Genomic DNA, 24444 nt, shown 5'->3' with positions numbered 1-24444 from the left:
CAAAGTCCCTTGCTCCCAGCACTACCTGGGAGCTTCCAGCTCTGAAAACGAACAGGCAGATGGTCACAGTGCTCCTGGTCCAACAGACGCTGCTTCACACAGGTGAGCAGAGCACAACAGCCCCAGCACACCGCGGGACGCACGACTGCTTCTGCCAAAAACACCCTTACTTTAAGGAGTGTGCCACAGGCAGTCTCCACTTTCTCTACGTCTCCGCAACTGCTGTATCCTCCACCCTCCTCCTGGTATTAAGAGAAAATGGCAAAGGAGGATGTTATGTGGAAAGGGTGGAATACCCTTGCATATTCCCCACCTTGCCTTCCTGGGACACAAACGCAGAGCCTTCATACTCAGCTGCTCTGTGCTCCGTACTGCATCCCATCCTCATCTCCCCATTCCCTAACGCTGATGCAGTGTTCGCCTAAAAAGAGCACAAGCCTGCGCAGTAAATGAGCCGTTAGCTTCATCTCTCTGAAGCCTGTGTGCAGGCAGATCCTGCAGACCCATCAGAAAAATGGACTTTGTTCTGATCTCTGCCAACCATCCACTGAAATGTAAATTTCAAACAATTCCAGGCAACTTCACAGGCTTCCTTCACTTACCATAACTTGGATAATAAAGTTCTGGCTTTCTATTTCAAAGCAGTGTACTTCAACCCCTGCTGGGACTGCATTTTTATTAAAAATTCTCTGTATCTTTCCTTTTTCTCTACGTGAGCTCAGCACATATACAGTATTTAAATGTCTGGATTACAGAGATAATTAATAAAAATATTCAAGCAACATTTTTTTTTTCCCTGGAAGAAACCAAACTTACTGTGTGTATGTGTGTGCATGTCTGCATGCTCATGCATGTGACAGAGCTGGTTTCCTCCACACTGACACACCTAATAAATGTTTAAACAGAAATGTGTGTGTAAAATTCAACTGTTCAACATGTAAATTTACCGTTAAAATCTTTGTTAATTTCTTAATGGAATCAAGAATTTGATCTTACAAGTAGTGTACACTATTATTTACTGTTAGCCAGCTACAGCTGTGCCCATACAGGAAGTCTGCAGGTACAGCACCTGTACACATCTATACATCTTTTCTCTCGAACAGAGTTGGCATTTACATTTGCCAAATGATTTACACCATACAGATAACAGAAAGCAAGGGAATCCAGCATTCATTGACTTTTGCAAAGTAGAAACTAGACCTGAATCCCATTTTAGCCCACTCAAAATCCTAAGGTTTTAGGGAAAGCTTCTGCTTGCATTTTAGCTCCAGCAGTAACAGTGACCTGTAATTTACATAGCACATCTTTTGAAAAAAATCTCAGACTTACAAAGATTTACAGGGGTCATTTCAGCCAACAGTGAACTGCAGAGATGAGGGGAAATAACTTTGCGACATAAAGAGATAGGCCACAGAAGTGAAAGACAAAAGACCAAGAATACTGTATTCCCTTGAAAAATGTAGAGGATAATAGGTAGACATACTATAAACGATAACACCGGATTATCCTTCAGCTTGTAAAAAATGTCAGGAGACCTTAAATACCTACAGATGGTCAGTGCCTCCATTTTCAATTACCTCTGACAGATGGCCCTTCCCTATGGCCCAGTGCTGATATGCCAAGAACAGCAATTAGAGATTGACTCAGCGGCAAGAGCGGTGCCATACTTTGCAGCTGCATTTATAGTCAGACCCAGAGTTTCCCTTGCATGCCGATCTGCAATTCAAAAACGCTGCCTGAAAACATACTGAAACAATAGCAGTCACATAGCTCTATCCCCTTGCCCTGATTTACCACCATAAATCATACTGTATTGAGAGAAAAGGCTACTCATCAGTTACGTTAAGACCCCAGAACTTATCTGTTGACTTTCTGGAAGTTAACAGCTCTGCGTACATTTAATGCATTAAATTATCAATGCAACTCTCTTCCATTCCCAAAAGTTGAGGATTCTGTTATAGATCAAATCATCAGTTGAACTATTGGCCAGTAATCACAAAACCCAAGCCAACTGCTGACAAACCAAATCCATAACTGGCATTTATACTAAATTAATCATGTAACACGTGGCATTTGTTAGCACTTTACCACACTGTACACAGTCTGGTTATTTCCTGACTCCAGTTCCAGTTCCAATCACAGCTCTTCATTTTATGTAAAACATCTAAAAAATAAAATGATCCAAATGTCTTTATCACCTCAGAATATGTAAACTGTGGGAGTGTGAAATGTAAATTCTCCACCATCCATAAAGCACCAGGCCCAGATGGCCTCTCTGCACAGTTTTTCCAAGGATCCAATTTGCTGCTTCCGTCTCATTTATGATCCCCTTATTGAGAATCATAATAGGTGTTCAAAAGACATTTAGTAAAGCAACTGCTAATTTTATTTTTGGATTTTGGAGCCTGAAGAGAGTCTAGAAATAGGTCTGCTTGCCCACTTATCATTACCTTCAACCATGTGGGATGCATCCAGGACATCACAAGTCTGGTTTGAGCAGTGTCAGCCACATGGCTGCAGGCACTTGCTTGGCCGTGCCCCTTCCTCGCCCTGCTCCAGTGGCCCACGTGCCTCCCAAGGATGGCTCTTCCTCACTATGGACCTGGCAGGGATGGCGTAGATAATGTCACCTGTGAAGATAAAGATGTGTCCAAATTGTGTCTGTGGATCAATTACACCAAACTACCTGGTCAGCATTTGCCCAAACTGGTCATGTTACAGAAGATGACCATCAGCCAGATTAAACAGTCACTGGGGAATTACAGAGAGAATTGCGACACAAAGCAGGAGTGAGACTGAAAATAAATATAAAAGAAGCATAAAAGTTTCTAACAGGAGAGATCTGGGAGGGGAAACAGCTTTCTCAAGGGTGTGTGGTTCAGCCAACGACTTGCAGGGAGCTGCAGGGGTCTGCATAAAGGTGAAGGAGCCACATCTCCCGCAGAAGGCATGTGTAAACAGGGAGGCCTGCAATCTTTGGGAAGGGGGGTGTTTTTGTAACCCAGACTGCCCAGGAGTGAGGGGGTGCACACAAGTCTGTCCGTGTGTGTGTCCATGAGTTGCTGTGTGTGTGCATGTGGACACTAAGAAGGCTTTGGGATTAGTTACAGGAAGCTGTTTAGAAATTTCCAGTATGGTTCACCTACTGCATTACTGATCTTGTATGCATAGTTCAGTGATTGATGGTTAATTACATACTGTCAATAAAGCAATAAACCGCTTTGATCCGTATTTATTTTTAACTATGAGAACTCAGCAGTTTTTCCCTGCAATGTCTAACAAGTTGCTGAAGCAACCAGAGATCAATGTAGCACAAGGATTTTATGTTTTTTTCCAGAGCATTGACACTGAATAAATTCATACAAAGAATAAATTCATGTTTAGTGAATCACATCTAAATACAGGTGAGATCCCTTAAAAGCATACAATATTTGTCTCAAAATAATTATTTTTAAGTAAAACATTACACATATAGTTATTTCAGACCTATTTCACAGGAGTTTATACGCAGATGTTACGTGGTTAGCATTTGTAATTAAACATGCTTTTATGCTTCAATTTGGGGATCAGCACTCACTGTTTGCACCATATTTTCCCTTGGAGTTTTCTGTGAAAATAACAAACTGGGCTGGATCCGGATCTCAATTACCACAGTCCAACAGAGAAGAGCCTTAGCTAAGCTCCCCAAAAGAATCAAAATTGTAACTGTACAAGTGTTTTTTGTATGTTGCAGAGTTTCACTAGCGCTATATAGGGTTTGGGATTTTGCGGGGGGCAGGGGGGGGTGTAACATCAACTCAGAATTTCCTTTTTCTGTAAGACAGACAAATCTTTTCAATTTTACCCATTAAATTGGCCTGGCCAATTCTCCCTCCTTCCATAGCTGTAATAACATACTCTAGTATTCCCTAAAGCATGTTTCGCTGTGCATGCCTGGATATGCTAGTCAGTGCTAATTTGCTCTAACCCTGCTGTCCTGACTTTCCCAGACTGCCCCGATACAAATGTAGGCAGTTTGATCCAAAGTGTGGACTTGGCGATAGCATCACCGCCCAACATCGATGCACTGACAGCGACAGCAAACTCTCCACACACCATCGCACTACGGAGAGGGCATAAGCAGGCAATCAATCAGGAAGGCTCTAAGACGTACCAAACACTGAACTTTGAACAACTTGGTAAAGGAAACAACAACAAAAAAATCTATTTCTGGACTGAGATTGTAGCTGGATATCCCAGCCAAAGATAATCGTATTTTACAAAATTGCAAACCTCACATGAGGGTTTATAGTGGAAAAACACTGACAGGCCATTGTCTGTGGCATTGTGTTCACAATGCTGTAATTATCACTTTACCATAACGACTGTAACTCTGTGGTCAGAAAGATGGCAAGAATATGATATTTTTCCATGGAATACTTCTTCCTTCATAGATGTTTGGCTTGAAATCCGGAGTTTAAGTTGCAGTGTTGTTGGCATTATTTTTCTCACATTTTAATTTTTTGGGGTCAATCTATATAAGTGCTTTAACTTGGCTTCTCCTTTTAGGTGTACAAATAAAAAGTACTCATTTTTTCCAAACTCGATTAATTGCACACAAAAGTAGACGTGTAAACACTTCCTATCATCTGATGTTTATAATCCTCCCTTTGCAGCCACAGTGATACTCCTTTGGGTATCATCAGCCACAAAAAAAAATGAAGATAGGGGTTTTTTTTCTGTTTTCAAACTAGGTCACTGCTGTTATTAGGCGAGATCCCTGAGGTCTCACTGAGCTGTGCTCTTCCAGGCTGGCTTGGCAGAAGACATATCCTAACCCACGCTGCCTGATGACAACCACCACGAAATACCAGTCTTAAAGCCCACCAGGGGCTCCTTTACCACATGGTTGTGGAACGTTTCTGGCTTGTCTGCACTGGAGGAGCAGCAGAAAAACCCTCAGCAGAGACGAAAGATCTGGCTCCATAATCAACCAAGCACGAAATATAGTACTGTCTAATATACCCTCGTGTATCCAAGTGTGGGATGAGCTTTGGAAGGGGAAGGAAAACAACATCTGAACTGTTAAAAATGTTACCTCTGATAGGTCTAGAAAATGGGTTGGTAATCATTCCTGAGTAGTGGGTGGTCCTCCTTACTGAACATCCCCACACTAATGAGCTCTGAAGAGGAAACAAGGTCAGAATCTCACTGGGAAACTGCTGGAACTAAAACATTGCTTTGAGCGCCCAAGCCTGTTCACCTCTTTTTCTCAGTAGTACTTGTGTAAGCAATAGTCCTGATGTTAATGTGATTATCTAAAGGCAGAAGGAATACTCATGCAAATAAGAGTTGGGATTCATGCCTAGTAATCTGTCTAATCTGGCACTCTCTCCCCTTCAGCTGCACCATACGTTTTCCAGCAGAAGACTCTCAAATACTATATCCAAAATACACTGATATCCTGGGGGAAAATTCTATGATAGCTTACAAAATCCTTCCTGGGACATGATTATTCATCAAGTTCAGTGCAGACAGAGCAGAAGGATCCCAGGGGAAAAGTGGAGCATCAAGAGGGCTATAGTTTAGTCTAAAGGCCCATTTCTAAGTGCTAATACTATGTGGATTGTCCTAAAACTACACGTTTTGTCAACAAGGTACAACACAGTGTTAGTGAGCTAAACATCAGGTTTCACTGAGGTAAGAGAACCCTGAGAGATCGCCTTCAAAAAATAAAATACAGACCCCTACCAACATCACATTTGTCCTCACATAGCTGTGGACACAAAACCAGGACCCTGAAAAGAACACAAAGGATGCCCTGGTGGGTCAAACCAACATCCAGCTATCCCCACGTGGCAGGCTGACCCTGGCTGGACACCGGGTGCCCACCAAAGCCGCTCTGTCACTCCCCTCCTCAACTGGACGGGGAGAGAAAATATAATAAAAGGCTCATGGGTCAAGACAAACACAGGGAGAGATCATTCAGCAATTACCATCATGGGCAAAACAGACTCAACTTGGGGAAAATTAATTTAATTTATTACCAATCAAATCAGAGTAGATAATGAGAAATAAAACCAAATCTTAAAACACCTTCCCCCCACTTGTCCCTTCTTGCCAGGCTCAACTTCACTCCCGATTTCTCTACCTCCCCCTGAGTGGTGCAGGGGGACGGGAAATGGGGGTTGCAGTCAGTTCATCACACGTTGTCTCTGCCGCTCCTTCCTTCCCAGGAGGACTCCTCACGCTCTTCCCCTGCTCCAGCGTGGGGTCTCTCCCAACGGAGAAGTTCTCTCCATGAACTTCTCCAACATGAATCCTTCCCACAGGCTGCAAGGCTGCAGTTCTTCACAAACTGCTCCAGCATGGGTCCCTTCCATGAGGTGCAGTCCTTCAGGAAAAGACTGCTCCAGCATGGGTTCCCCACGGGGTCACAAGTCCTGCCAGCAAACCTGCTGCAGCATGGGCTCCTCTCTCCACAAGGCCACAGGTCCTGCCTGGAGCCTGCTCCCAGGCAAACTCACCACGGGGTCACAGACTCCTTCAGGCATCTACCTGCTCCAGCATCAGGTCCTCCACGGGCTGCAGGTGGATATCTGCTCCAACGTTAACCTCCATGGGCTGCAGGGGAATCTGCGTGGTCTTCACCATGGGCCGCAGGGGACTTTCTGCTCCAGCACCTGGAGCACCTCCTTCCCCTCCTTCTTCGCTGACTTTAGCGTCTGCAGAGTTGTTTCTCTCACATATTCTCAGTCCTTCCTTTGGCTGCAATTGCACAGTTGGTTTTTTCCCCCCTTTCTTAAATGTGTTGTCACAGAGGCGCTACCACCATTGCTGATGGGCTCGGCCCTGGCCAGCAGCAGGTCCATCTTGGAGCCAGCTGGCATTGGTTCTATTGGACATGGGGGAAGCTTCTAGCAGCTTCTCACAGAAGCCACCCCTGTAGCCCCCCGCTACCAAAACCTTGCCACACAAACCAAATACACGCCAGCATCCTTTCTCCAATAACAAGAGATGCTATTTTAAGAGAACACGTAAGATGGGCTACTTTATGGGTTTCCCTTGCACTCCTCCAGCATCCACGATCACTGTATTAGGGATGTTAGAGACCACATCCCTACTCATCCCTTTTAGTATCTCTTTATGAACCTGGAGCCCGTTTAATAGTTTAGTCTGCTTTTCAGTCTACTGAGCTGTTTCCAAAACCTCTGCTGGCAGCAAATTACGCAAGCTCACTATATCTGCTACATAAAAAAGTATTCCCTTTTACCTTTTCTAAACCAATCTCCTATCAGTTTCAATGAGTGCCCCCTAGTTCTAGTACTGCAGGATTTGGAGAACAACGATCTGCATTCACTCTACCCACTGCCTTGATTTTGCAAATCCTGATCATATCCACTCTCTCCAAATTGAAGCTCATTCTGTGGATAGCCTCACTCCCTTCTCTTTGCCCCCTGAGAGTACGGCGTGTGGGTTTGAACAGGACTGTCCCTCTGCCTTTCGCTCCTCTCTTTGATACATCAGCAAGGATCCCAGGGATCATCAGCTTGCCAAGACTGCAGTTTCAGAGCAGAAATGTCAACAGTGAGCTAAGCCCTTTTTCAGTTTTTTGATAATTTATCATCATGGCTTGGCATAGAGTTCACTGAATGCTGCAGGTCGTTCAAGGAAGGGATCAAGAATGAGGAAGCCAGCAATTGAAATAACTGATTATTGCAAAATCAGTTTGAGCCACTCTCCATGTACCCCATAAAAGTTAGGATCCCACAGACCTCTTCCTTCTGGGAGGGAGGTTGCGTTTTGCTTTGCTTTCTTTTTTTGGTGTGAGAATAATCCTAAGAATGTTTACTATTTGGATACTCCTATCCATAAGCTTGTCCATACTGGACCTGACCAAAGGTCCAGCCAGCTGAAGCTCCTGTGTCAGTCAATGGCCACGTGTAGGAGAGAAACAGCAAGGACAGTGGGCGTGAACTGATGTCAGGTAAGAGTAAGGACAGGGCATGCATATATGAACTTTCCTCCTGAAACTTTCCTAGCTTCAAACTATCTTTCAGCCCAGGCAGCTGCCTTGAGGCATACATAGGTTTTAGACATGCCTCGGTGTATCTGCTAGAATTTGGAGAGGGCAAAGGATCCTGTGTCTCTGTCCTTTGGTGAGCTGTTGTCTGGGAAACTCTTGTCTCTCAGTGTTTGCAGCTGAAAACAGACGCCTCTGTACCAAGCACATAGCGGTGAGAGGTATCAGAGGTCTGATGTCTATCACAGGACCACAAGTATTAGGGAAAGGGTCTGAAAATATACACGCGCACACACAAAATCTCTCCTTTCCTTTCAGGAAACTTCCATCTTCCTAAGTTGTTTTCAATCAGCTGAAAACATAACACAATGACAAACAATCCACTTCAAATGTCTCTGAAATCCCTCAGGGTTTCACACTGACTTCCTGAACTGCTTTAAAATTCACATGCTTACTAAGAGAGATGGGAAATTTGGGATATATCGGAAGCAGAGCACAGCTAGCCACCATAATCTGGATTTATTTAGCCCAAGGACTCCTGAGATACTGAAGAGAAAAACCTCAGTTTCTTCGGGAGACAGAGTCTATCAGCTTTTGAGAACTCAGCTAGGAAAACTAAATTGCTCCACTGATCGGAACCCCAAGGCAGTTTAATCATTCACTCCTTACACCCGCTACAGCCCTTTGATCATGCCTGATGGGCAGAAACAACTTTACATATGCTCTCCCAAATCACTGCGTATCACAATCACATTCTTGTAGTTTGTTCCCATTAACGTCTCCAATATTAAAGGTAGCTAGAACCTAATTTTGCTGGAAACCTCACAGTAAAATTGTGGATATTGTCAGCTCACAGCAAAATTGTATATTGTCAGCTCCAAGGCCCCACAGGCAGGTTTCTGTGGGCATGTACCTTATCTCAGTGTTTGCTAGCTTCCACAAATACTAGTTTGTTGAACTCAGCACTTGGGAAGATTCCTGAAATACACTGAACCATAATCCTGAGCTGCATTTCACTGTATTTACCAAGAATTTCACTTAGTGCCATACCATAATGCTTTCTCACAGGCAAAGTTCCCTGGAAAGTCAGGAAATACATAGCTTCAGGTTATCTCACTCTTTCTTGCTGACCCCTGCAGAGGGTCTCTGCAGTCTCCCACCTGGACATGCAGTCCCAGCTCCTCGTTTGTGTCCTGATGCTTGTTAGACCTTTCTGACTGAATTAACTGATACAAATGCCTGACTGAACTAATTCAGCAAAAACCTACTTATTTTTCTGCCCCGTTATGTTTCTGCTGGGCTACTGAGTTGACTCAGCCATTGAGGACTGGGAAAGAAGGTGTAAAACCCACTAATTACTGCACAAAATAAGGGACTGGAAAGCAGAATTGGAAATGAAGGGGCCCTTTTGGCAGCAGTGAGCTGTTAAATTTGAGCACCATCTCCTGTGAAATCACTGCGCAAGAACTCATCCCTTTTTCATTTGCAGGCTTTAGTCCATGTTCTCATTTATATTTAGTTCATAGAAAAGGCCTTAGTTTGTGTGGTTGTTTATTAACGTACATGCTGTGCCAGATTACTTCATGGTTATTATAAAGAGCAGTATCTCTGCTTTTTACCATTTGATTAAACTGACAGGGATGATTACGGATCTAAGCTTTCATACCAAATTTTCCAGTAACCGACACCTCAGGACTGGGGGATAATGATGCATAAATGCAGCCCACTGAGGCTCCAGATCAGTCTCCTCAGCCTTTTAAAACAACCTTGTATTATTTTTAACGCCACTTTCCTTCTCACTGCTTATATACACGTGTGTGTATACATATATATTTGAAAGCTTACAGAATTTCTAACAGTCACCTTTCTGTAGCAGAACATAACTGACCTTCCTTATTTAACTACAGATTATTAAACCTCAAGCCTCTGAATCTGCATTTTTTTAAAACTACATTTCACTCCTCTTCCCTTTTCATAGTCCCACCTGATGAAGAGAGTTTTGCACCAAAATGTTCGAGAATTACAGCTGTCTCAAGGTGCTTAGCTGCTCCTTTTCCCCCCAGGAAAATAGGTGCTTAGATGCTCCTTCCCCCCCGCTTTTTCCCACTCAGAACCTTTTCTTCTGTCTCTGGTATTTCAGAGGCACTCTTCTATTCTACAGATTCCTTCTGGTATCACATTAGGTTCTGGGATAGAAGTCAGCATTAAATCTTACTTGGAGCTTGCAACTATGAGTAGCCTTTAGTGTTAATACAGGAAGACCAACAAAAACCGCACACAGCTTACAAGCAGGAGACAGGTCTTTCACGTGATTCATCCTGCCAGCACCCTCTCTAACAACAGGTAGCCTGAACAAAAATTTTCAAGGGGAGGGAGATGGGCTGCATTGCATTTCAGCCCAAGCCCCTTAAAGCCTTCTTGTTTTATACAGAACACTATAGCAAAGCAAGCGACAAAGTCAGATTTTCTACAGAGAGAGTGCGTACTTTCAGATGTGAACGCAGATGGGCCTAAAAAAAGTCACACATGATCGACATGAGCAAAACGTTCTAGGGACTGGGCTGTACAATTTTAAGAAGCTCAGCATTTTTAACTGTTTTTCTCTTCAGGTTACATTTTCATAAAGATGGAAAAATATATCCCTGAAACTAAAGCAATTTACTTGCCAAATTTGAAATCTGTTTTTCCAAACCAGAGAGATGCTAGAGGCTGTTCAGTGGAATGGTTATGTTTATAATGGACAAAACTGTGTATTCTCCCCTAAATTCATCCTTATAGTTGGCTCAATTGTTGTAAATGGAACTTTCCAAAAACTAAGCAAACAAATCATAATACAAAACAAAACAATGAAAACAAGCTAAAATAAAACAGCTGGAAGCAGATACCCAACAGGGGAAATTGCAGCTCAAACTGGCAGTTACGAACAACTGCAAACTAGAATAGAAAGCACTTAGCAACGCTAACACTAGCTTTGCTGCTAGCTCTGATATACCTTGCTGCTAGGACTGAGGGGTTCGATTTATCATGCTACCAACAAACTAATTTAATGAAATGTCCTCCCATTAAAAACCTCCCACAGAAGACTACCTGTGCTACAGCAACTGTTTCACATCAGAAAATAGTTTAAGTACCATCTTAGGCAAAACAATACCAAATACTTCTTTGTAATTGAAAATGGAAGGGAACATAACAAACAGCATATAATTATGCTAATTCAAATTTAACCCAGATTTCAGGGTTATCCAGTCTACTTTAGTGAGGAGTATCGTTCAATCAGTAACCACAACTGGTCATTATCCTAGAGGTGCCAAAAGACACTGTATTTGTTCCACTTTGGAGCCCTCTCAAATAGAATCGCATGGTTTTGTTCCATTTAGTCCATTGTTTATTTTACTGTGCTTTTAAAGAGCAACAAGTCTCAGAATATTTCATAAAGAAATCCAAGATTTCGGGATTTCAGTTTATGAATCTGCTTTTGGTTTGCATTTTGGAGCCGTCCTGCCCTCAAGTGTCCTATGTTTGTTTTCCAAAGTTGCTGTACCTTCAGTCTTCCTTCCCACAGACACTGGTGAGATAAGGAGAGCGGTTCTGTTTTCCACCGAGCAGACGGACTTGGACAGCTCACACAGAGTGGGTTGGTGTCACAGCAGTTAAGGCTAACAGAAAAAACAAATGGAACATTAGGAGTGGAAATTAAATACGTTAACCCTAATGAGAATACTGATTCGCTTTCCAGCAAGCTCGTTGGAGCGGAAAACTCCCACACCTTTAAGCAAAGAAATCTAAAGGAAACACAAGATTTTGGCAGGGATTTTCAAGTGACCCCTGATGAAGGCAGGTATCCAAGTCCCATCACACAGCATTGTGCGTCTCTCCCTGTTGTGGCCACGTTTATGCTCAGCCTGTACGTGGGAACAATGGAAGCGTGGGGAATGTCACAGGCGGGCACCCCTTGATTACTGCTGAAGGACACATCCTGCGCTGGTCAAGAACACCTCACTTGACAGAAAGCTAAAGAAAGCACAGGAAGGACATGGACCTGTTGGAGCGGGTCCAAAGGAGGGCCATAAAGACGATCAGAGGGCTGGAGCACCTCTCCTGTGAGGACAGGCTGAGAGAGTTGGGGTTGTTCAGCCTGGAGAAGGCTCCAGGGAGACCTTACAGCAGCCTTCCAGTACCTAAAGGGGGCCTACAGGAAAGATGGGGAGGGACTCTTTACCAGGGAGTGGAGCCATAGGACGAAGGGTTTTAAACTGAAAGAGGGAAGATTTAGATTAGATATCAGGAAGAAATTCTTTACTGTGAGGGTGGTGAGGCACTGGAAGAGGTTGCACAGGGAAGCTGTGGATGCCCCATCCCTGGAAGTGTTCAAGGCCAGGCTGGATGGGGCTTTGAGCAGCCTGGTCTAATGGGAGGTGTCCCTGCCCAGGGCAGAGGAGGGGTTGGAACTAGATTTTTAAGGTCCCTTCCAATCCAAACCATTCTATGATTAAATACTATGGAGGGTGACAAAATACAGATAAAAATAGCTTGTGGCAGATTAGCTGCAGCAAACATGGCTAGCACATGAGAAGTCACTGCGTTAAAATAACCATGTCAAGCAGGTTCATAAATTAGCTATGTGTGTTGTATCTGAGTCTTGGGACTTGCGTGGGTTGGTTTCCCCTGACAAACAGGTAATATTAGCCTTTGGTCTGTGCGTCTGCTCACCTGACTTCACGCAAGCAGCCCTCCAAGTGGCAAAGATGGGGGTGAGCAGGAGGCAAGAGGAACCACGCCATGTGAGGGGCTGCGGGCAGAGGGGAGCCCTGCACGGCGATGGCGCCCAGGGACACTGGGGTGGCACAGGCCTTGGCCAGGTCTCCACGCATACGCACCCTTTGGGGACACGGCTCTGCAGACATGACTGACTCTAATTCAGGGGTTCTTCCACCCCCAACATGGCAAGGCAAGGTGTTTTAAGCCTAAAAGGCTAAAAAAAGCCATGGATCTCTCTGCTGCCTATGGAGCCCCGGCACCTGAGGGCAGGAGGAGATGCCAACCCGGGAGCTGGGCCCTGCAGCTAAGGGGCCCCGACAAACAGGGTGCAAAGCCCCCCGCTGCCCCGGGCCTGTCTCCCCGACCCCCGCCTCTGCCAAGGGCCACAAAACTCCACTGCCTCCGCTCTCATAGGAGCTCTGCAAGCAGCTGGGCCCCGCCATGATGGCGGCAAACGCCCTCCTTCCTCTCCACCGAGGCAGCAGCGAGGCGGCCGCCAGCAGCTCCAAGGCCCCGCGACGCCTGACGGTGCCCGGCGGGGGCGGGAGGCGGGGCCGGGGGAGGTCGGAGGGCGGCCGGGCGGGCGCGGCGCGGCGGGAGCGAGGTACGGCTGGGCTGAGCCGCGGCGGGGGTGATGGAGGGGCAGTGGGGCTCCCCTCGGCGGTCGCTTGCCTTCTCTGGGGGAAGCGAGCTCCGGGCTGGGCTGGGCGGAGCGGAGGCGGGGGGAGCCTGGCGAGAGGCTGAGGGGGGCGGCGGGGGAAGTCCCCGGCCGAGGGAGAATGGCCGGCAGCGCCCGGCCTTGGCCGGGTGGGTGAAAGGCCGGGCTTTGGGCCTGGCCCCTTCCTCTGCAGACCTCGGTTTTGGGGGTGCCGTGGCCTTCTAAAACCAGCTGCCTTCCTGAGGGAATTACAGCTCGGGTGTGAGTTGCTCCTTTTAATATTAAAGGCCTGACGTGAAATAGTGCAGTGTGTGGTCCTTCCTGCCACCCCCCTTAACACTGTGACCCAGAAAGCACCTGCTCAGGTAAAAAAGAAATGTATGCTTAGTTAAGCATGTACTTAATTTGGGAGAAGGAGGGGAAAGGTGTACCCCAATGGCTGGGGTTACAGGCCGTACGCTGTGGGGTTGCAGGCCAGCAGCACTGCTGCCGTTACAGAGCACAGCCAGGATCGGCATTACAACAGCAAATTAAATGCTTTTTAGAGGACAGGAGCCTAACTTTGGACAATGCATCAAAACCTAAAGGTGAAACGAAAGGGGCATAGGCAGAGATAGGATAAAGCGCCTGTGTATATAGCTTCCTGTAAACAGCCTAGGTTTCTGTCTGAAAACTTTGGGTAGACTCTGAAAATTGCTATTTTTGCCTGGTGTTGCAGGGCCTGTGGCATTCCGCTGGAAGTCCACCAAGTACGGCCTGGCTGAAAGGGCACTAAGCTGTGTGCTCACAAGACCTGTGTGTGTCCGTAGCGTATGCCCAGATCAGCCATGTGGCACAAGTGCAACACACCTGGGCAGTGGCAGCTTTGGGCAGTGGCAAGCTTTTTGCTTGCGTTTGATTGGGAAAAATGCATGCCACGTACATCCAAAAAACCACCAATTTCCCTAAAAGTAAATATGGTATACCTCGATACTGAGGTGTAAGGAAAAGCAGCAGTTAGAGAAAAGATCGTAAAATAGCTAGTAGGCATACCTCAGCCTTTCGAATGTTACACAGTAGTCAAACACAACTTAGGAGAGTGTAGTGTTATTTAGAACACTTTAAGTAATGATTTTTACTTCTTACCAGGAGGAAGGAACTTGTTTGTTTTCAGTTGCAATGTGTTTTCTTCTCCAGAGTTGGGACCATGGCTATTGACTGGATTGGTTTTGCATATGCTGCATTGCTGGCTGTTGGAGGTGTGGTAGGATACACTCATAAAGGTAAGTACTGGGACAGCAGGATTTGGAAATTAAGCGTTTGTGTTTCTTCTTCACTACACTTTGAAAAAAAAAAAAAAAAAATTATGCAAGACATGAAAACTCTGCCATAATGAACATGACTGCATCTTAAATCCGTCCTGAACTGCTATGAATGAGCTGAGTCTCATGAGATTTACTTGGGTCAACTTAAGCATTTAAGTGTTCACTTTTTTCTGTTAATTTAACTGATGAGTTTGTTTTCAGGGCAAAAAGGGGCTGTTATGTTATTTTTGACCTTCAGTGTATTTTGGGCCTTCTCATTTCCTTTAATCATTCCTGCGTTGAGTACAGTAGATGATCTTTGATTAAAGTTTATTTTCAGCGGAGGCATCCTGGCTTGGTTTTGAGATTTCCAGATGCACGCTGGAAAGAAAACCTATTACTTGGGTATTCTGATCTTGTGGTTAATTATCTGTTAGATATTAACTGTAAGATACGCAGGTTTTAGGTTATCATGTGCTATAAAGTGCATTTTCCTTATTTCAGTCATTTTTGCAGTCCTTCCTAGCCAGCAGCGCCCTGCCCAAGCCCAGCACAGCATCCCGGCAGAGGTCGCAGTGGTACCGGGGACAGGCAGGATCTCTAGCCTGGTCCCCCTCAGCTCTCCCACAAAGCGCTCATCCCAGCAGCTCGTCAGTCTGCGCCGTGGCCATTCCATCCCTATGCTTGTGATTCAGGGTCACTGTTCCCCTGCACAGGGTGTGCATGCTTTGCTCTTAGACATCTGGCTTTATGTCTGACTTTCTGAAATACTTGCTCTATTTTTTTTGGTTTGTACCGAGCTGCACTCACTGACTCACGATCGCTTGTTCTCACTCTTTAATAGTTGGTCAGTCTTCGTGGCAAATCTAGATTATTTTTTTTATTGGTAATGATTTCTGTTTTCTTGCAAATTCTTTATTAAAAACACTCAATATAACAGGACTGTGAGCTGAATGACATCTGGGGATCAGGATTCTTCATTTATAAACATTTTGGGATCAGCTCAATCCGAATAATGCCTGCTGTGCTGATTCTACACTTTTATCATATTGTACCGAGTCAAATGCCTATTCAGAAACCTAGGTGTATTACTGAAACTCTGGGCTTTATGAACCAGTTTTCTGATAGCACTGAAGGAAGATGTTGAGGTACTTTTAAAAACCATATTTTAATCTTCATTGCTATCTAATTGTTTTAACTCTTTTTTTTTTTTAATTCTTTATTAATTAAATGTGATGTTTGTGGTACTGTTCTTTTGTCCAGGATTGGTGTCAGACTGAAAGGTTTGTGATTACATGTATTATTCAATTTAACCTTTTTATATTGACACACTTCTAAGATTTTTTGGAGACTCCCACGTGCTGTAAGATACAGTTAAAATCAGCAGATAGTCCAGAGAAATTACAAAACTGCTTCTAAAGGCATATATGGTAGAGAAAATAGCCAAATTTAGGTTTGTGCTTCAAAGATTATTTTTCCCAAACTGCAAGTATAACTAGATCCTCATCATCTCCCTCTAATTTAGTCAATTTTCCCCCTAATGCCATGCCAGAGAATGACCCAGTTACAGAAACACCACCTGTATTCACGCTGAGTGAGCTAGCTGCGCTGTGGCAAAATCAGTTCTATTTTTAAAATATTTGGTTGTAGAGAGAACTACTCTGTAAAGATTGAGCTTAAAGACATTGTATTGAGAAGTAACGCTTGAATGGTTTCTTGCAGGTAGTAAAATCTCTTTAGCTGCTGGTCTCACCTTTGGATCTGTGTCTGGTTATGGAGCTTACTGCGTAACACGTGATCCAAGAAATGTGAAGATATCATTGTGTAAGTGTTTTACTACAGTAAACAAAAAAAACTCAAAAAACAACAATAAAAACTAGCAGTTTCCTGAATTGCATATAGAAGTCTCTCTTATGTTAACTTTTGAACATTGCTTTGGTTTAAATGTTATTTTTTAAATAGAGTCAGACATTTCAGTTTAGCTTGCAAAGTTCAGGAGCTTGTACATGGAACTGTTTGGAAGCTAAGGCAGCTCGTTCACACACACAGCCAGCGGGTCTGTGTCACCACCTGCCAGCACCTCCTTTTATTAGCTGGTTGCATAACACTGCAAATATTGTGAAATCCAGTTGAGAAACATGGGAGAGTACTGGAATAAACTCATTAGAGCTACAGATTAGAATGTAATTTGAGAAGTAAGGAAGATGTGGGATCCAGTCCTGCATAATGGAATGTATCCTCAGCTCCCAATGAAACAAATAGTTTGACTTAGTGTTTTTCCTTTGCTGCTAAGGAAGACAGGATACAAACAATGCAATAACGGGTTGGCTGGATGAGGGGAGAGCCGTAGATGTCATCTACCTTGACCTTAGCAAGGCTTTTGACACTGTCTCCCATAACATCCTCATTAGGAAGCTGAGGAAGTATGGGCTAGACGAGGTGACAGTGAGGTGGAATGAGAGCTGGCTGAGTGACAGAACCCAGAGGGTTGTGATCAGCGGCACAGAGTCCAGTTGGAGGCCTGTAACGAGTGGTGTCCCTCAGGGGTCAATACTTGGACCAATTTTGTTCAATATATTCATTAATGACCTAGATGAGGGGACAGAGTGTATCCTCAGCAAGTTTGCTGATGATACCAAGCTGGGAGGGGTGGCCGACACTCCAGAGGGCCGTGCTGCCATCCAGCGTGACCTGGACAGGCTGGAGAGCTGGGCAGAGAAGAACCTATGCCAAACACCAGTATATGTTAGGGGCGGACATGCTGGGAAGCAGCTCTGAGGAGAAGGACCTGGGGGTCCTGGTAGACAGCAAATTATCCATGAGCCAGCAGTGTGCCCTTGTCGCCAAGAAGGCCAATGGCATCCTGGGCTGCATAGGGAAGACTGTGGCCAGTAGGTCGAAGGAGGTCATTCTCCCCCTCTACTCTGCACTGGTGAGGCCACAACTGGAGTACTGTGTCCAGTTTTGGGCTCCCCAGTTCAAGAGGGACAGGAAACTACTGGAGCGAGTCCAGCGTAGGGCAACCAAGATGATTATGGGACTGGAGCACCTCCCTTATGAGGAAAGGCTGAAAGAGCTGGGACTCTTTAGCCTGGAGAAGAGAAGGTTGAGGGGGGACCTGATTAATGTTTACAAGTATCTAAAGGGTGGGCTTAAGGAGCACGGAGCCAGGCTCTTTTCAATGGTTCCCAGCGACAGGACAAGGGGCAATGGGCACAAGCTAGAACATAGGAAGTTCCGTTCAAATACACGGAAAAACTTCTTCACGGTGAGGGTGACAGAGCACTGGAACAGGCTGCCCAGGGAGGTTGTGGAGTCCCCTTCTCTGGAGATTTTCAAGACCCGCCTGGATGCAGCCCTGAGGGATGTGCTTTAGGCAACCCTGCTCTAGCAGGGGAGTTGGACTAGATGATCTCTAGAGGTCCCTTCCAACTCTGAAGATTCCGTGATTCCGTGAATAATTGTCATGTTAGCTAGTTTGCCATTAAATCCTCATGGAGGCAAGGAACTACAGCCTCTAAGGGGGACATTGTTAACCTCATACAACTGTTTTGCGGTTAAGATCTATTTGGAGCATGCCTCCCTCATGGTTTTAGCAAAGATGGCTGTACTTGCACATGCCAAAATGCATTTAAAATACATTTAATCCAGATTGTGTGAGCACACCCTTGCTTTTTTGGAATTTAGTTAGAATTTATGGTACAGTGTTCATGCTGGCTTTGTGCTTTACACCAGCGACAGTTGTAAAAACTTCCATTTCAAAAAGATGTTGAATAGCATTGTTAGCAAAGTGTATTTGCACCGTGGTCTTTAGTAAAGGTGGTAGTGGCATATGTTATCTGCTCCTAGATGGCTTGAAATTGGATATTCCAGTTTTGCCACCATGATCTTGGCTTGGATTAAGTTATCCCACTGTTAAAAAAAAAAAAAACCACCCTTTTTTTGGAATGAAGGCACAGCCTTAAGTATGTGTAAATTTGTAATTATTCTGTGTGACGTGCTTTTAAGTAGCATCTAGTATTGTACTTTTGTGATCACTAATTTGGATACAGAATTTGTGAAAGAGAAGACTAATTAAAACTAAGTACATGTTGCCTGTTTCCTAATTTGCTAGTTTTGGAAGGACTAATATAAAATTTCCACTAATCTGCGTGTTGATGTCAGATATACTAAAATATTGTCAGTGTTGTGCATTCCATGTACCTGTAGGCATGTGAGGACTTTCAGCTGGAGCAATATGTATTATTAATTTAATAGAAATTATAGCAATACAGATGAGATACACTACACCTGCCTTAGAGAGTTCTTACTATGTAGAGTAAAAAGAACAAAGACTTTTTAAAGCAGTCTTAATTCAGAATGCTTACAAAGTGATGTTCTGATTGCTTAAAACCTAAGCATATATTTAACCTTGGCTATGAATGGGTGGCCTCTTCGAGATCCACTTAATGCTGAATGAAACCAAGAAGGTGATATGAACAGACAATTTTTGCCTGAAGTGAGTTAGGAAGTGTTCATACAAAGTACTCTGCCAGTGCCAACCATTCAGGCTGGTTTTAATTTCTCACAGGCTGATGTATCTCAGTCTGGAAGAGGGTGTCTTCCGGCTTCTGCATACATAGATGCCTCAAATGAGTAAAGAACTCAGTAGGAAAACTTCAGAGGAAGAGAGAATTAGACACACTCAGAAACATCTACAGGTCCACACCTTAAAAACCTTTGGTGCCTACTGTATCTGCTACTTTCAGAATACTAAGGGCTTTTCGTAATAAATGTGTATTGTTTTTGTAGAAAATCAGAATGTTTTCACTTATGCCTAACCTGCCCAAAGTGCCAAAAGCAACTAGAGCACAAATGAAAGAAAGAAATCAGTGCATGGAAGAAAGTTACCACTCTTAGTTTAGAAACCGGTAGAGTAAATTGGAATGTAAAATGAAGCAAGTACACAAACTTTTAAAAGGTTAGGAAATTAAATTAAAAAAAAAAATTCCAAACCAGAATTTATTAATTAAACCAGTATTTATTACCTATGCAAGAGTCTCCTACAATAATGTAAGGTAATGTTTTAGTATAAGACCTTGATAGTGCGGTTCTTGTAACTACATACAAGGAGTACGTAGCATACAGATACCCCAGGCAAATTTCCTTAGTTGTTTTGTACATTATTATTCCAGGTATTTTGCCCACTCACCCTGAAATTAACTCTGAGCTTTCTTGAATACTTTAATGCAATTTTATGTGTTTGGAGTAGGTGTGGAAACTCAGACTTCAATATGCAACAGCTAGTGCTATTCAGAGTACAAGTTGATGCACCTGGTTTATTGAATTTCTGATCTGAATCTGATTTACCGAATTGATTTTAGCTTGATTTAATTAATTGCTTTGATGGATTTAAGGTGAAATAGTGAAATTTTGAAAATCAGGTCTAAAAGTTGAATGTCTTAAAAACTCACTGGCACATGTGAAAAGCCAGATACTAGTAACTGGGAAAAAAAAAAGAACATCACAGAGTGAACACGCTTAGTAGCTTGTAATTAATTGTAAATACACTCAGGGCAAGATGCATACTGTGTAATAGTCCACTCTTCAGGCATTCCTGAGAGGATCAAGGCTATGGGACCAGAAAATAAGAGCAATGGATAATGGAGCGTAAGAGGGTTTTTTGCAGGGTATCTTTAATGAGTGCACATGCATAGCTGGTAGAGTTTCATAAGATGCTTGTAGCTGTCAGAGCTTGTTTTATAATGCTGGAGTGAGTTTAAAATGAATTCTTGACACCTGTGAGCACAGGACTGTCCACAGGAGTAGACCATGGAGTTTGAAGAGAGTTAGCCAGATGGTTTAACTGCCCCATAAAAAAGGGAAGAGATTTGTGTAACTGCCATTAATTTGGCTGCAAGAGTATTAAAGCCCTGCTGCCCATGAGAAGTCTTGCTTCTCTGCCCACTTCTAGGAAGCATTTCAGGTGACAGTTCTTTAACGAAGCTAGCTATCTTTGCAGAGTTTTATATATTCTCATTAATCTCATTTATGTACCGCTCTGCAGCCATAGTTCAGTATGAAATCCCTGTGCCTTATCAGTTCATTGCCACCTCCACTTTTAAGTAAAACTGCTCCATGAAGAAGATGCAGTTCCTTTCGTGATGTTTGTTCTCTGCTGCTTGCACTTGCATTTGTTGCCCTCTTGGGCTGCCCACCTCTTATCACAGACAAGGTCGACGCAAAATGAAACAAAGGAACTTGTGCTCATGATGAAGGAGACGTTGACAGCCATGTTCTGTAGCAAAAGCAAGTGGCAAAACTTCCAATCTGTTTTTTAAGGCTCAGCAAATAAAAAGCTAGCATTCTAAAAAAAAGAAAACAGATAAAGTTGGATGTTCTAGCTCCTTTAATAGTTAGAAAACAGCTGCAATGGTCTAGGGTGGTGGGATTTATGAGACACTATTCCTGTAATTCAGCATGCACGTTACTCTTATGACGAAGATTCAGTCTGATCTAGTTGAAGATGTCCCTGCTTACTGCAGGGGTGTTGGACTAGGTGGCCTTTAAAGACCCCTTCCAACCCAACACATTCTATGATTCTTCCTCCTTTATTTGTATCCCTGTGAATGTAGGTATGGGGGAGTAGAATTCACTGTCTGACAAACTTACTTAGTGTCCGTGGAATAGGATTTAGCATTCTGCTGCACCTGGAAACCTTATTTGTAGCTGAAAGAAATCATAGCAGTGTATTTTGAAAAAGCAAGAATGTTTTTATAGAACCTATCTCTGATCTAATGTTTTATTAAATTGCAGTTCATAGCAAAACACAGCCACGACCTTTGAAAACTCTCCATGTTCCTGAATGGTCCACTGGGAGAACATAAATATATTGAATTGTCTTTTACAGTTTCAGCTTTTCTTTTGACCATTATAATGGGAATGAGGTTCAAGAGGTCCAAGAAATTAATGCCAGCCGGACTAGTAGCATGCCTGAGGTAAACATATATTCAGGATCTTAATGTAAAGATTTCACTGATTTTTCAAATAGTTGCCATTTGACATCTGATTCAAGCCAGGATCAGTGGAACAGGTGGTGAGGGTGGTGAGACACTGGAACAGGTTGCCCAGGGAAGCTGTGGATGCCCCATCCCTGGAAGTGTTCAAGGCCAGGCTGGATGGGGCTTTGAGCAGCCTGGTCCAGTGGGAGGTGTCCCTGCCAAGGGCAGGGGGTTGGAACTAGATGATCTTCAAGATCCCTTCCAACCCAGATCATTCTATGATTCTGTAAGCTCAGCACCTTTGAAAACTAGGACATTTTTGACCTGACTGAAGAACTTTGGTCAGTATTACTGCAAATTATGATGTTTCTAACCATTCTGACTGCTTTATTGCTGCTGTTTATTTTGGCATTCTGATAAACATAATTTTCTGTACTTATTATTTTGAAATTAAATTATGGACTAATTAAAAACTTTTTTTTCCCAGTGAGTCCGAAACTCAAAACATTTTTCAACTGTAAGTCAGAAGCTCTGTCTTCTGAAGGAATAATAACTGTTGCTTCATTGTTACCAGTTTTAATACGACACCATCAACTCTTTTACTCCAGTTACATACAGGGAGGAAAAAATCAGATGTAAATTGTCAAGATGCAAAATTTCAGAATCAGAACTTAAACTGGAAAGTGGTATTTTCCCTTGTGGATCGCATTTCAAGCGTAGGTGGGCTCTGTGTTTCAGCAGACACCGAGGCTGTAGATGTAGACATTTTGAAGGATTGCTTACTAGAGGCTCTAGCGTCAGGTATTTATGAATGTGTTGTTACATAATGATGACTTTCACTGTCTTTGTTCATGTACAACCGTATTTATGTTTCTTGTTCTTTTTTTGGCAGCCTTTTGATGATTTTGAGGCTTGTTTTTATGCTGCTGTAGGAGAATTTAGCAACTTCAGAACTGAAGTATGACTGCTGCACTCACTGAACAAACAGGCAAGCTCTCTATACTTGAAAGACAAGTTTGAACACAAGTCTCTACGTTGGATTTATCTTTTCTGTAAAAGATCTGTACCTGTAATTTGATTATTGACATTTGCTGATATTTTGCAAGCTTTTTTAAAAAACTTAAATGTTTTGTTGAGGATATATTTTGATCTACTTCCGTTTAAGCAGTTTGTTAATTCAAGGGATCTTTTTCCCTAAGTTTGATCTCTTTCAGGGGTGCTGAGCGCCCCAAGAAATTGAGTTAGTCTTGCACTGTATCTCTGAAAGAATAATATATATAATACATGTTTATGCTAAAAAGGTACATTGTATTGAACCATAATTTTGTAGCTTCTGAGATTAAATAATCAATTCTAATCGTATTGTTGCTTACTAATTAATAAAGGCGTGGGCCTGTACTATATTGCACTAGAAAACCCACCTTTCTTTCAGATACACGCATGTTGTTGCATTGGTTCTAAATGTAAAAACCATTATCAGTGTTAAAATAAAACATAAAATATTCAAAGCTTCTCAGTTTTTTATGCAGACCAGTGAGCCATTTTGTCAATGGTGTGATGATCTGCTTTGTACTTGGCACTGGTTTAAAACATGTAACTTCGTGTTCAGTACTTCAGTACTCTTTACCAGGTTTGCTGTTTTGGTCTTATATGGGTTATCTTGCTTGACCATAAGCAAAGGAGAGCATTCAGACATAAACTGTTCGGGGACTGAAGTTGCTTTGGTTTGCATTGAAAATAATTGAGTAGTCCCTGGGTCTGAAAGCTTGGGTAAGACTATCTTCTGGTGCACAGGAATGTGCAACCAAATCATTAGGAAACAGAATATGGGGGAGTGCACTATTGAAGACAAAAAGAAATTTTGCTTCTTTTCATTATTTTTTTTCATACAGAGCTTGCTTATAAAGGCTATCATGTATCAGATCTCAGTGCTGCACAAATCCATCAGTGGAATACCAAGCTTATTATTCTTGGCAGGGGCTTAGGTGGTGACAAGGTGTTGCGAGCAGCTCAGATGTCTAAGGCACAACTGGCACACAAAAAAAAAAAAAAAAAGGCAACCCCCCCCCCACCAACAACCCCAAACCACAGCCTCCAGCTCCGGAATCTTTTGTTAACAAATGTTAATGTCAGCTATCTCCAGGTCTTGCCGGGTTTCCAGGCAATTGAGCTGGTATGTTACGGATTTCAGATTGGGATGACAGCTGGACACAGAAGATGTGGTTCATTTCATCCTGAAGTAGAACTTCACAGCACCCCAGTAGAATTGAACTGCCATGGACCATAATAGGCTTTGGTGACCCATGCCAATGTGGCTAGCTGTACTGTAGGCAAGCTGAATCCTGCCTTAGATTAAGCTCCGATGAAAAGTTCAGGCAACCCAGAGCTGAAATGCAGAAGCCATCCTGCAGTTGCTGCTACCCCAGATCCTAAATGCAGTAAGATTGTACGTTTTTGAGCATGTCCAGAGTTGAGCCTTCTGTGCATTCTCTGAATTCCCCCTTGGGGGAAGGGAGCTTCCAAGCCCAACTGCAATCTGGGAGCTTTTGCTGATGTTCCTGAGCAGCCCAAACAAGCAGCATTCTCATCAAGTCCAACACATACCTATGGGACTGAGAACTCACAACATGCAAAGGTGGTGTCCTGTGCCAGGCTTTGCGATGGTTCAGCAATCATAGCACTTTTGGAACAGAGGTGTAGCTCCATGAAACTTGAGTACTACGGTAGGCATGGCAAACTGCTGCTTCCAGCTACCTAGGTAAT

General features: G+C 43.4%; 1 protein-coding gene and 1 long non-coding RNA gene across 2 annotated transcripts in view; one reads left to right on the top strand and one right to left on the bottom strand.

Annotated features, from left to right (window-relative positions):
- The window catches only part of LOC128906578 (uncharacterized), a 36164-nt gene extending 21512 nt beyond the window's left edge, over positions 1-14652 (bottom strand). The window contains exons 1-3 of the long non-coding RNA XR_008465222.1: positions 14544-14652; positions 11544-11658; positions 2451-2630 (exon numbers count right to left, since the gene is read on the bottom strand). This is a non-coding gene — a long non-coding RNA (uncharacterized LOC128906578). The remainder of the gene's footprint in view (positions 1-2450; positions 2631-11543; positions 11659-14543) is intronic.
- On the top strand, positions 13334-24391 carry TMEM14A (transmembrane protein 14A). Its single transcript, XM_054193984.1, has 5 exons — positions 13334-13364; positions 14595-14680; positions 16424-16525; positions 21591-21678; positions 22574-24391. The coding sequence occupies exons 2-5, from the start codon at positions 14605-14607 to the stop codon at positions 22611-22613; spliced, it is 306 nt and encodes a 101-aa protein (XP_054049959.1). The 5' UTR covers positions 13334-13364; positions 14595-14604; the 3' UTR covers positions 22614-24391.
- The last annotated feature ends 53 nt before the right edge of the window (positions 24392-24444 follow it).

The sequence above is a fragment of the Rissa tridactyla genome, chromosome 3 (genome assembly GCF_028500815.1).
Source record: "Rissa tridactyla isolate bRisTri1 chromosome 3, bRisTri1.patW.cur.20221130, whole genome shotgun sequence".
Lineage (NCBI taxonomy): Eukaryota > Metazoa > Chordata > Aves > Charadriiformes > Laridae > Rissa > Rissa tridactyla.
The sequence above is the reverse complement of the archived record's forward strand: the minus strand, read 5'-3'. Positions and strand labels throughout refer to the sequence as shown.

Excerpts from the sequence above, each read along its gene's own strand:
- TMEM14A (XM_054193984.1), top strand. The coding sequence starts at position 14,605 with ATGGCTATTGACTGGATTGGTTTTGCATATGCTGCATTGCTGGCTGTT. Across the intron at positions 16,526-21,590 it reads AAATGTGAAGATATCATTGT|TTTCAGCTTTTCTTTTGACC; the intron begins GTAAGTGTTTTA and ends TGTCTTTTACAG. Across the intron at positions 21,679-22,573 it reads GGACTAGTAGCATGCCTGAG|CCTTTTGATGATTTTGAGGC; the intron begins GTAAACATATAT and ends TTTTTTTGGCAG.